At 39.8% G+C, this 12,422-nt stretch overlaps 1 protein-coding gene across 1 annotated transcript; it reads left to right on the forward strand.

Moving 5' to 3' along the window:
• Positions 1-1,113: 1,113 nt before the first annotated feature.
• Positions 1,114-6,455, forward strand: LOC310663286 (vomeronasal type-2 receptor 26-like; the record flags this gene model as incomplete). Its single annotated transcript, XM_083410922.1, has 4 exons — positions 1,114-1,968; positions 2,489-2,716; positions 3,253-3,379; positions 5,554-6,455. Exons 1-4 carry the CDS (start codon positions 1,132-1,134, stop codon positions 6,453-6,455), a joined length of 2,094 nt encoding a protein of 697 aa, XP_083267048.1. The 5' UTR covers positions 1,114-1,131.
• Between the last annotated feature and the right edge of the window lie 5,967 nt (positions 6,456-12,422).

Here is a 12,422-nt window from a genome sequence, read left to right on the forward strand (position 1 = left end):
CACATGACCTGGAAGCTGTATGCTGGCTCCCTCGGCCAATAAAGCGAGATGAGCGCCGCAACCCCAGAGATGGTCACGACTGGACCTAATGGTCAGGGGTCCCTTTACCTTTACTGCAATAAAAAATATATGTAACTCTAACGTCTTACACACAAATTTAGATCACTTACCGTATATAAGAAATGCCACTGATGGGACAGTGGGCTTCTCTCTCACCAGCAGTTTTTGGTTATGCATCATTTTCTGCTTAGTTAGGAGGGTATCTGAATTGAGCTGCTGAGTAAAGGGGGAATTGCTTACTGGATAAAAGAAATAAGATTTTAGGCACCAGTGGAAAAATTAGTGAGGGGGGCATGTCAAATAAGCTGGGAAAGTGGGGAAAATGCTTACAGCTACAAAAACCTTACAGGTAGGAGCCAGTACAATAACTATTCCTCTTTAGCACACCCAACATAATGAAAGACACAGAGAGGTTATGGGAAATTGCAGATAGAATCCAGTTCCGCAGGAGAAAAGTAATAGTAGATAGCAGCTGATTCACAAGTGAAATAAATGTTCATAAATAAAGTCTGAAAAGAATCAGCACAGCTTTGCTATGTGATGGGGCATGTGCATCATGAAGAAGAAAGACGAAACTCCAGAGAAGAAATGTGCATCTAACCCAAGTTGCAATTCTGACATAGACAGAAAATGTCCAGGAAATCTGCTGTTGGGGGCATGGTATGTTCCCCCATCCAGTTTTATCCATTTTTGAAGACCATGCCAAATTTTGCAATGACATAAAAAAACTTTTGTTTGTTTTTAAGTGAAGTAGACACAATGCCCTGCTCCAGTCATCAATGTGTAAACAAGGTTCATAAAAATAATATAAAACAGACAAATTTCCCTCTCCATTCATCAAATCAAAGGTTTAAAAATGAAAAAAGGGAGATGATCCAAGTTTTCAGCCCATCTGCATGTGTGTCTTTTGTATAAATGAGAGAGATGCACCAAACCATGAAATGTTGACAAAGGGCATATTTGACTAACAGGGTTCACTACATAATGTATATGAATACTGTGAAAGGAATCTACTTTGTCTCTTCTCTTCCTCCATTTACTTTTTAGCTCATTTATGGCTCTGCTCCAGTGATGAATGATAAAAGCCCAGGGCTTCCCTTCTACCAGATGGCAGCCTCAGAAGCCCTTCAGTATGAGGGAATTCTCTCTTTGCTTCTGCATTTCAGGTGGATGTGGATTGGAGTCATTGCAATGGACAATGAAAATGGAGAAAGATTTGTGCAAACCATTTCCCCAATGTTTACCAAGAGTGGTGTCTGCTTTGCATTCCAAGAAAGAGTCCCCAGTATAAGTTTTATTTCTGAAATAAATGGCATGCAACAACAGGGGGCAAGTATAAATCATAAAATTTTTAGCAGCACAGCTAATATAATAGTTACCCATGGAGAATCTTATTACATGACAATTTTGAGATGGCTTCCATACCTATCAGTACATGATGACATGACATACAATATAAAAAGTAAAGTATGGATAATAACAGCCCAGGTTGAGTTCGCATCAGTAGTCATTCAAAGGAACTGGGATGCAGGAATATTCAATGGTGCTATATCCTTTGAAATACACTTCAGAAACCCACCAGGATTTCATCAGTATGTTGTTCACAGAAACCCTTCCAGCACAGATGGGGACGGTTTTATCAGGGACTTCTGGCAACAGGCCTTTGGATGTGTATTCCCAGATATGACTGCAGACAAGGTGGAGGGGAATATTTGCACCGGAGAAGAGAAGCTGGAGAGCCTTCCTGGATCATTTTTTGAAATGAGCATGACAGGCCACAGTTACAGCATCTACTGTGCAGTTTATGCCATGGCCCATGCTTTACATGCGATGCTCTCATCCAGACTCAGGCACAGAGAAATGGCATACAGAGGGAGAGGGAAGAATCAGAATCAACAGTTTTGGCAGGTAATAGGCTAAACTTCCTCAACTGGAAGAGGCCTGTTATTCCCCCACAAGATATGGGTTTCCAAAATGTTGTCAACTTGCTCATTCATCTCTGACAAGGAAAATCACTTCCATGGGAGAAGTATGGAGACCACTGGGATGCCACTGCATTCACAGATAAGAGGCAGTGGTCATGGTCAAGATAAATGTTCAGCATTCTCTCTATCCCATATACACCAAATCCTCCTTCAGATCAGGTGATCACACACCACTCTGGTGTCTCCTGAGATGAACAGGGACAGAGGAAAAGAGGTGTGGGGCGGGGGAGATAAAGAAAGGTTGTTAAAACGGGAAAGGGAGGGAGAGGGATGTGGGAGAGAGAAAATTGGTGGTCTCTCCATCCTTGGACCTGACTCTACTCACAGTTGACTGTATCACCACCCACCACTTTCTGTAGGTCCTGCCCAAAGGATAAAGATACCTTAGCCATGTATTAGAATTGCAGCCTTTTACAAACGTGCTTTTTCTGTTTTCAATCTAGCTCCATCACTTTCTGAGAAGTATCTCATTTAACAATACGGCTGGAGATGTGGTCTTCATTAACCAGCATGGTGAGGTGGTATCTAGCTTGAATATTGTCAATTGGATTATATTCAACAACCAAAGTTTGCAAAGAGTGAGTGTTGGGAGGATAGATCCACAGGCTTCTCCAGACCAATCATTCACCCTTGATGAAGATGCCATAACATGGAACGGTTGGTTTAATCAGGTAGGGCCAAATTGTTATATAATTCCAAGGTGATTCAGTCTTGCATAAGCAATGAATATTCACCTGCATGTCTACTCATTGTCTTTTAAGCTAATGTCACGGTTTAGAATACAACCAAAGCATCCAAGTACCACATTAAGAGCCAAAAGCTTACTGCTAGAAGTCACTCAAGGAATAAAGGCAAATATTTTATTTTATTTTATTTTATTATATTTATAAATATTTTATAAATATTTCTTAACAATTACAAAATACTGATTTTTAACTGAAGAAAAGAGGATAGATAAGGCCCAAGATTTTGCCTTTCTTGCTAAATGTGAGGAACTGCTATGTAATCACAAAACATACACATCCCAGAACAATAGAGGGAGTATGAAATCACTTCACCCATTACTACTACTAAAAAAATATAGCCATTCTACATATTGCTGAAAGGGTGACTCAGCTTTGCATCATAGAGAGGGGCCCAGGAACATGAAGATTTCCAAACTCATTGTTCTCTTGCTGATCCTTCTGCTCTTTCATTTACGGAATAGACTCGGCCTCTTTCTCTCTGTACTGAGAGATGTCTTCCAGGATCCAGCAAGAAAGTGAAGGAGGGACAGCGACCTTGCTGCTACGATTGCATCCCATGTGCAGAGGGGAAGATTGCAAACCAGGATGGTAGGAGAAATAAATAGATTAAATAGATCCAGACTCAGCACTAATAATTGAAAGGTGTTGTAAGGACGGCTGAGTTTACTTTTCAAAAAAGATAATCTACTGTGTATGTGATCCTGCCTCTTTCTGATCATTGCCTTTCATATAATTTAAATATGCTAATCAAATGAGAATGACCATGCATTCAGAGTAGTTGGATGGTATGTGGTTCAAAGCAGTTCTTCTTCTTCTTCTTCTTCTTCTTCTTCTTCTTCTTCTTCTTCTTCTTCTTCTTCTTCTTCTTCTTCTTCGTCTTCTTGTGTGGCAAGGTCACCAAACCAGCCCCTTGTCAGAATAAAATTCACACTGACACATAATTTTGGTTTAAGGTTATTGGGCAAAATTTTAGGCCACAACTATATTGATTACAGAAATGTGAGTGGTATTGGCATAGGAATTGGCAGCAGACGATATCAGACTCCTGCCCCTTTTGCAGGAAGTCAGTAAGGATAAACCAGGCCCTGGATTCCTTTAACAGAATACCCTTGGTCAATGGAGGGGCAGGAGATGGCTGACTTCCCCTCCCCCACAAATCAATGAGCCAATGCCTAACCGCCAAACCTTACAAAGTTGTGGCGATTGCTAAGAGGTAGGCGAAAGCCAAGTGGCCATTGCCAATCTGCCAAGTGCAAACATTCCTACCCGTCTCCTGGCCTAAGACAGGTGACCAACCAAAGTCCAAAGTAAGGCCAGAGGACACATAAAATAAAGGGGGGGTGTTTAGCAGTGTGAAGCAGGTTCCTGACACGCCTCACGCTGCAGCTTTTATATCCCCCCACAATCACCCCACAGACAAATGATTGGTCAAGAAGCCAGGGTGGTCGTGGTGCCACCCTGGCATGATGGCGTTACTCCGCCCAAGCCGGGGGGGGGGAACCAGGTTGGGGGCCTGACCGCAACCAGGAGCACCCTTAAAAATGATCCCACTTCTGCTTCTTCAATCACTCATAGCCAAGTAAGATTGTCTTCCATAAACACAGTTTTAACCATGAGGCCTTAAGTGACTGTGGAGGCCAAGTCTGGATCCACATGTCCTTCCACAGTGGGGATATTGGTTTCTGGATGAGAGTTGATCATGGTGTGGATTTGCCAAGCATGCCTTTCTCTTTGCACATTTCTACCTTGTGTCCAGAGCATATCTAGAGGGGGCTGTGGCACTCCTTCTGACTTACACAGGCTGCACCCTGGTAATGTGAATAAACATTCAGATGGCAATGGCACTGGCTGTGGCACTTACAAGACCACATAGCTCTGAACAAATTAAATTCAAGAATACTGTAGTAATTAAATACAGAGAATTATACCATATAATGTTTTGACATAACGAGCATGCTCAGACTGTGGTCAGACTATTCACGGTAACTAGAGTGAAATAAAATACTGACGTGGAAACTAATCCTGCCATAAAATTTTAGCAGACCACGAGGAAGCTTCTTTGTTTAACCTGGGAGTCAGTATGCATGCTCACACTGTTTGTAATTTGGACCAATCATAAGGAGACAACAAAGTGCCTTAAGAGGAAATGGGGTGAGGGAAACAAAGCGTTTCAATTGGATAGGAAATTTAAATTTAATGGAATGTGTGGAATTTGTGCCAAATGTATAAAACTGTTTCGAACTCTTTGTACGACGTTTAGTTGTTTTAGGTTAGTTAGGTTAATTATTCCCAGTTGAACCTTCTAAACATTTTGAACTACAGTGGTACCTCTGGTTACATATTTAATTCATTCCGGAGATCCGTTCTTATCCTGAAACTGTTCTTAACCTGAAGCACCACTTTAGTTAATGGGGCCTCGCGCTGCCGCTGCACCGCCGCACGATTTCTGTTCTCATCCTGAAGCAAAGTTCTAAACCCGAGGTATTATTTCTGGGTTAGCGGAGTCTGTAACCTGAAGCATATTTAACCTGAAGCGTATGTAACCCAAGGTACCACTGTACTTTTCCCCTCACGGTCTCATGTGCTTTAGTGGCATATCCATGACACAGAGATAAGTTAGATTGCAACAATACCACATTGCATTGCATAAGACTGTACTAAACATGTACTTGGATTTAAACAGAGCTCTTTTCTTCTCAGACAGAAAGTAAACATTTCAGCAAACTGAAATCTGTGACCTAATATATTTGTTTCCCCCCCAGATATGAATGACTGTAATAAATGCCCAGACAAAGACTATCCAAGCCGGAACCGTGATGCCTGTCTACCCAAGGATATAAGCTTCTTGTCATATGAAGAACCTTTGGGCATCAGTTTAGCCTGCTGCTCTCTTTTCCTTTCTCTGATCACAGTTCTAGTACTAGGTATATTTATGAAGCACCATGACACACCCATTGTCATTGCAAACAACCGAAACCTCACCTACGCTCTCCTCATCTCTCTCCTGCTCTGCTTCCTTTGTGCTTTGCTCTTCATTGGCCGACCTGAGAAGGTCACGTGCCTCCTCCGGCAACCAGCTTTTGGCATCATCTTCTCAACTGCTGTTTCTTGTGTCCTGGCAAAAACCTTCACGGTGGTTTTGGCCTTCATGGCTACAAAACCAGAGTCCAGGATGAAGAAATGGGTGGGGAAAGGACTAGGCCACTCCATTCTCCTTTCCTGTTCCATAGTTCAAGCAGGGATATGCACTGTGTGGCTGGCAACCTCTCCCCCATACCCAGATGTGGACATGCACTCAATGACAGAAGAAATTATACTAGAATGTAATGAAGGGTCTGTGACCATGTTTTACTGTGTCCTCATCTACATGAGCTGCCTGGCCACTGTAAGTTTTGCTGTGGCTTTCCTTGCCAGGAAGTTACCGGACAGTTTCAACGAAGCCAAGTTTATCACTTTCAGCATGTTGGTCTTTTGCAGTGTTTGGCTGTCCTTTATTCCTTCCTACCTGAGCACCAAGGGAAAATACATGGTAGCTGTAGAGATCTTCTCCATCTTAGCCTCTGGTGGTGGGTTGCTGGGTTGCATCTTCTTCCCCAAATGTTACATAATCATTCTGAGGCCTGAGCTGAACAATAGAGAACAGCTAATAAGGAAGAAAAATTAAAGAAATGAAAAACCTGTAATCTGCTGTATTTTGTGTTTTTATCTGTGTTTACAGATAAATATAAGTTCAGCTGCTCCCTTTTATAATTTTTTCTAGAGTCCAAATTCCCACAGTTGAAAATAAATTTGTAAAATTGACTTGTTTGCTTTGAAGTAAACAATTATACATTTCCACATACATTATTCTCTTGTAGCATGTGTTCACAAGAAGACTCAGAGCAATTCTTGTCAAAATATGCATGTAAGCAAATCTGTATCTAGCCTTAATTCTCAGTGATAAAACTTGTCTCACAGCTTTCAGCATAATGGGATCTGTGAAACTGTAATATTGCAGGCCATGGAATTTTCAAGTATTTATTGATTTTCAAGTATTCATTCTGAGTTCAAGTAGGCGACATCCACATCAAAATGGTTCACCTTCCAACCTCTTTGTGCAGCAACAGCTAGGAGCATGCGCAAAGTTTCACTTCTGGATGTCTGAGAATACACTTCCGTGAATTGGACTCCTTTCCTCTGCATGAAACCTCTTGCCTTGTACTCTGGTTCTCCTGACTCTGTGGGTTTAGGGCGATAAACCCTTCTGCAGCAAACAGCCTGTTTGCCAGCCGACAAATGTGTGAGGGAGGACACACCTAGAGACTCCATTGAGTTCATCTCCTTCTGCATCGCCTCATGCAATTTGCTAGCTTCTTCCTGAGGCAACTTCTGAACATCCTCAAAGGATTCAGGTTCACACCTAGCCACACCAACCCTCACACTAGTGGCTTCATACCTGCCAGGAGAGGCTGGAGGGTTACTGGACCCAGGGGCAGTTTCACCATCTCCTGACAGGGCTGGGAGAGTCGCACCTGCAGGCAATGGATCCTCTTTTTTTTAAAAAAAAAAATTATTAGGTATTTTATACTTATATCAAGAAAGACAATAAAGAATAATAAAAGAAAAAGAATAAAACAATACACAAATTCAACAAACAATACATCCACAATAGAAACTGAGATAAAAACAATATAACAATACAACATAAAAAACAAAAAAACAAAAGTAAAAACACACATCCAGATTTTATATCCACATCTTTCATTAGCTTATTTCCTCGACTTCCTCACACCTCCCTTTTTTGTATTCTAGTTCAAATTACCTAATTCAACAAATCCTTTCCCTCTTCGTCAATTTAATCTTTAATTTATCATAATACAATTTAATTTTCAATTTCCCAACTTAACGCATTAACACCTACTGTTCATCATTCTTAATATTCCTTCTGCTAAAACCGTATAGCTTCATTCCAATATACTTCTAACATTCATTAATTTTACAATATTTTTGTAAATATACTTTAAATTTTTTCCAATCTTCTTCCATCGTCTCTTCTCCCTGGTCTCTGATTCTGCCGGTCATTTCCGCCATTTCCATATAGTCCATCAGTTTCATCTGACATTCTTCCCGAGTGGGTAGTTCTTGTGCCTTCCAGTACTTTGCGATGAGTATTCTTGCTGCTGTTGTGGCGTACATAAAAAAGGTTCTATCTTTCTTTGACACCAATTGGCCGACCATGCCCAGGAGAAAGGCCTCTGGTTTCTTCAGAAAGGTATATTTAAATACCTTTTTCATTTCATTATATATCATCTCCCAGAAGGTCTTAATCCTCGGGCACGTCCACCAAAGGTGAATGAAAGTCCCTTCTACTTCTTTACATTTCCAGCATTTATTGTCAGACAAATGGTAGATTTTTGCAAGCTTGACTGGTGTTAGGTACCACCTATACATCATTTTCATTAAATTCTCCTTTAAGGCATTACATGCCGTAAATTTCATACCAGTGTTCCATAACTGTTCCCAGTCAACCATCATAATATTATGTCCGACATCCTGTGCCCATTTAATCATAACAGATTTCACCATTTCATCTTGAGTATTCCATTTCAACAGCAAGTTATACATTCTTGACAAATTTTTAACTTTGGGTTCTAACAATTCTGTTTCCAACTTTGATTTTTCCACCTGGAAGCCTAATTTTTTGTCCAATTTATATGCCTCCATTATTTGATAATAATGGAGCCAATCTCTCACTCTATTCTTTAATTTTTCAAAGCTCTGCAGTTTTAGCCTGTCTCCCCCTTGCTCCAAAATTTCACAATATTTCGGCCACTTGGCCTCCATATTGAGTTTTTTCAATGCTTTCGCTTCCATTGGTGACAGCCATCTTGGGGTTTTACTTTCTAACAAATCTTTGTACCTTATCCAAACGTTAAACAGTGCTTTCCTAACAATATGGTTCTTAAATGCCCTATGGACCTTGGCCTTATCATACCAGAGATAAGCATGCCAACCAAATACATTGTTAAAACCTTCCAAATCCAGAACATCGGTGTTTTCAAGAAGCATCCATTCTTTCAGCCAGCAAAATGTGGCTGATTCATAATAGAGTTTAAGGTCTGGCAGGGCAAATCCACCTCTTTCTTTAGCATCTGTTAATAACTTAAATTTTATTCGAGGCTTCTTGCCCTGCCAGACGAATTTAGAGATATCTCTCTGCCACTTCTTGAAAGAATCCATTTTATCCACAATTTGCAATGTTTGGAATAAAAACAGCATCCTTGGCAATACATTCATCTTTATAACAGCAATTCGGCCTAGCAATGATAGTTTCAAGTTTGACCATATTTCTAGATCTTTTTTCACTTCAGACCAGCATTTTTCATAGTTATATTTAAATAAGTTAGCATTCTTAGAGGTCATGTTAACCCCTAAATATTTCACTTTCTTAACCAATAATAGTCCTGTCTCCTTCTGGAACTTATCTCTCTCCATTGCAGTTAAGTTTTTTTCCAGTACTTTTGTTTTCATTTTATTTAACTTAAAACCTGCCACCTGACCAAAATCTTGGATTAATTTCAGTGCTCTTTTGGTACTAGTCTCCTGCTCCTGTAAAGTTAATACCAGGTCATCAGCAAATGCTTTTAATTTGTACTGTTTAGCCCCCACCTGTATCCCTTCCACCTGCTGGTCCCTTCTTGTCATATTCAGCAAAACCTCCAGGACCGATATAAAGAGCAATGGAGAGATTGGGCACCCTTGTCGCGTTCCTTTCTCAATCTTAAATTCTTCCGTCACCACATTGTTCACAATTAATTTGGCCTTCTGTTCTGTATAAATTGCGCCTATACCATTTCCAAATCTTTCACCAACCCCCAATCCCTTTAAATTCTTTTTCATAAAACTCCAAGAAATGTTGTCAAAGGCTTTCTCCACATCCACAAATATCAGAACTGCTTTAGTATTTATATTCTCCTGTAATTTTTCAATAATATTAATTATGTTCCTCGTGTTGTCCTTCAAATGTCTGCCTGGGAGAAAGCCCGCTTGATCTTTATGAATTACTTCTGCTACTACCTTTTTTAGTCTTTTAGCCAATATATCTGCAAAAATTTTGTAATCCACATTAAGCAGTGATATGGGGTGGTAGTTCTTAAGTTGTGTCTTTTCAGTCTCTGTTTTTGGTATAAGTGTAATATAAGCCTCTTTCCACGACTCCGGTGCCTTTTCCCCCTCCAATATTTCATTACAGACTTCTTTTAAAGGTTGTATTAACCATTCTTTCAAAGTTCTGTAGTATCTTGAAGTCAGTCCATCCTGTCCTGGAGATTTGCCCAACTGCATATTCTGTATGGTCCCTTCTACTTCCTGCTCTGTAATTTTATGATTCAACATTAACTTGTTTTCCTGAGAGATTTTTTGTAGTCCATTTACTTCCAAAAATCTATCATTGTCCATTCCTTTCTGTTTCTCCTGTGTATACAATTGCTTGAAATACTTCTGGAAGCATCTTCTGATTTCCACCGGATTCTGTATATTCTTTCCATCCACTTCCAAATTCGTGACTGTGTTTAATTTCTGTCTTTTTTTCAATTGCCATGCCAAGAGTTTCCCACACTTATTTGCCGATTCAAATGTCTTTTGTCTCATCTGTCTAATCTTCCACTCTATTTCCTCGTTCATCAATTTCATATATTGTACTTGGTATAACTTTATCTCTTTCAGAATCTCTTGCGACTTTGGTTTCACTCTCAATTTTTTCTTTCCTTCCTTTATTTTTTCCAGAATTTTATCTTTTTTCTCATTTTGTGTCCTTTTCTTAATTGCATTCTGTTGTATCAAAAAAACCTCTCATAACTGCCTTGCTTGCATCCCAAATAACTCTTTTTTCCACTGTAGTATTCATATTTATCTCAAAGTAGTCTCTCAGAGTTTTTTGGGCCTTCTTGGTGAATTCCTCACTTCGAAACAGGGCATCATTCATTCTCCATCTGAAGGAACCAGCTGGCGCCAGTTTCATTTCCATCTTAACCGCATTGTGATCAGAACAGGTTTGGGGGCTGATTTCTACCTTGTTTGTCTTAGGTACCAGACTTCTGGTTACCCAGATTTGGTCAATTCTCATCCATGTCATCTTAGCCTCAGAGAAGAAAGTTCCCTCTCTTCCTAAAGGATTCTTAGTTCTCCAAATGTCCACTAAATCCATATTCTCAGTCATGTCAAAAAAGGTTTTTGGTAGTCTGCCGTCATTAGTAACTACCTGTCTCTGTGCCTTGTCCATATTTGTAGACACTACTCCGTTCATATCTCATATCAAGATCATATTATATTCCATATAGTCCATAAGAGTCTCATGTAACTTCTTAAAAAATTCCGATTTTCCTTCATTTGGCGCATAGATACCTATTATCAAAAATTTCTCTCCTTGTGAATTTATTTCAATTGCAACAATTCTTCCTTGTTCATCTTTCAACATAAATGTTGGTGATAGGCTCTCTTTTGCATATAGGACTACTCCTCTTTTTTTTTTTAACTTTATCTGATGAGATAAATTCTTGGCCCAATCTTTTGTTAATTAATAACTTCCTGTGTAGCCTTGTCACGTGTGTTTCTTGTAAACAAATCAAGTCCAAATGTTCCTTTTTAAGTAAATGAAAGATCTTTTTCCTTTTCTCAGGAGAGTTAGCGCCATTAATGTTCCAACTCAATATTTGTAGTGCCATTATGTAGTTGTTTTCTCCTTGCCTCCAACTGCCCCAAGTGCTTGCTCTTCTTCCTTCGGTGTTGTGTTGGTCGGGCCTACTTTTTCAAGTTCTTTCTGCAGATCTTCCTCGTGTTTATTCAAAAATTTATCTCTGTCTTCTTCTGATCTTATTTTTATCTTCCTTCCTTTAAAGGTAAAGGAGAGACCTTGGGGGAATTCCCACCTAAAAATGATTTGATTCCTTCTCAACAAGGCAGCCAATCCAACGCAGTTGCACCTAAGGTCCAGAAGATGTTTCGGAATGTCTTTAAAAATTTCCACTCTTGATTGCTCTATCACCAAGGATTTCTTGTAGTGCTGACTCAAAATTATGTCTCTTTCCTCTTTGGTTCTTAGGGTAATCAGACAATCTCTTACTCTGTTCTTCTCTTTCCTCCCTCCTCTTCCAAGCCTGAAGGCTCTCACGATTCTGAAATCCTCTTGTTTCAGTTCCCAAAATTCTACAAATTGTTGCGTGAGAAAGTCTGCCAAGTTATCTTTCTCGACCTCGGGTATCGCTCTGATCCTTAGATTAACCTGTTTGTCCTTGAGCTCTAACATAGAAAATTTTAATTTATGGTCCTCCAGTTGTCTCGCCAGGTCTGGGACACTTTCTGCCTCCAATTGGTCCAATTTAGCTTCCACAACTGCAACTTTTTCCCTTGCCTCGTCTGCCGTGTCAAATTAGATTCTTTAATCAGCTGTACAATAGATTCTGTGTTACTATTGGGTTTCTGTTCCAAACTGATCAATCTTTCTGTATTCTCGTCAATTTTCTTAATTGTGTTGTCCACCTTTTGATTGGTAGCATCAACTTTCTTGCTAAGTTGTTCCAAAGAGTCATTAATTTTTTTAAAAGCATTAGCCACACCTTCATCTGAAGCCATTTCTTTTACTTTGGGTTGAGGT

This window comes from Podarcis tiliguerta (genome assembly GCF_965153285.1).
Source record: "Podarcis tiliguerta genome assembly, chromosome: 13".
In the NCBI taxonomy this organism is placed as follows: domain Eukaryota; kingdom Metazoa; phylum Chordata; class Lepidosauria; order Squamata; family Lacertidae; genus Podarcis; species Podarcis tiliguerta.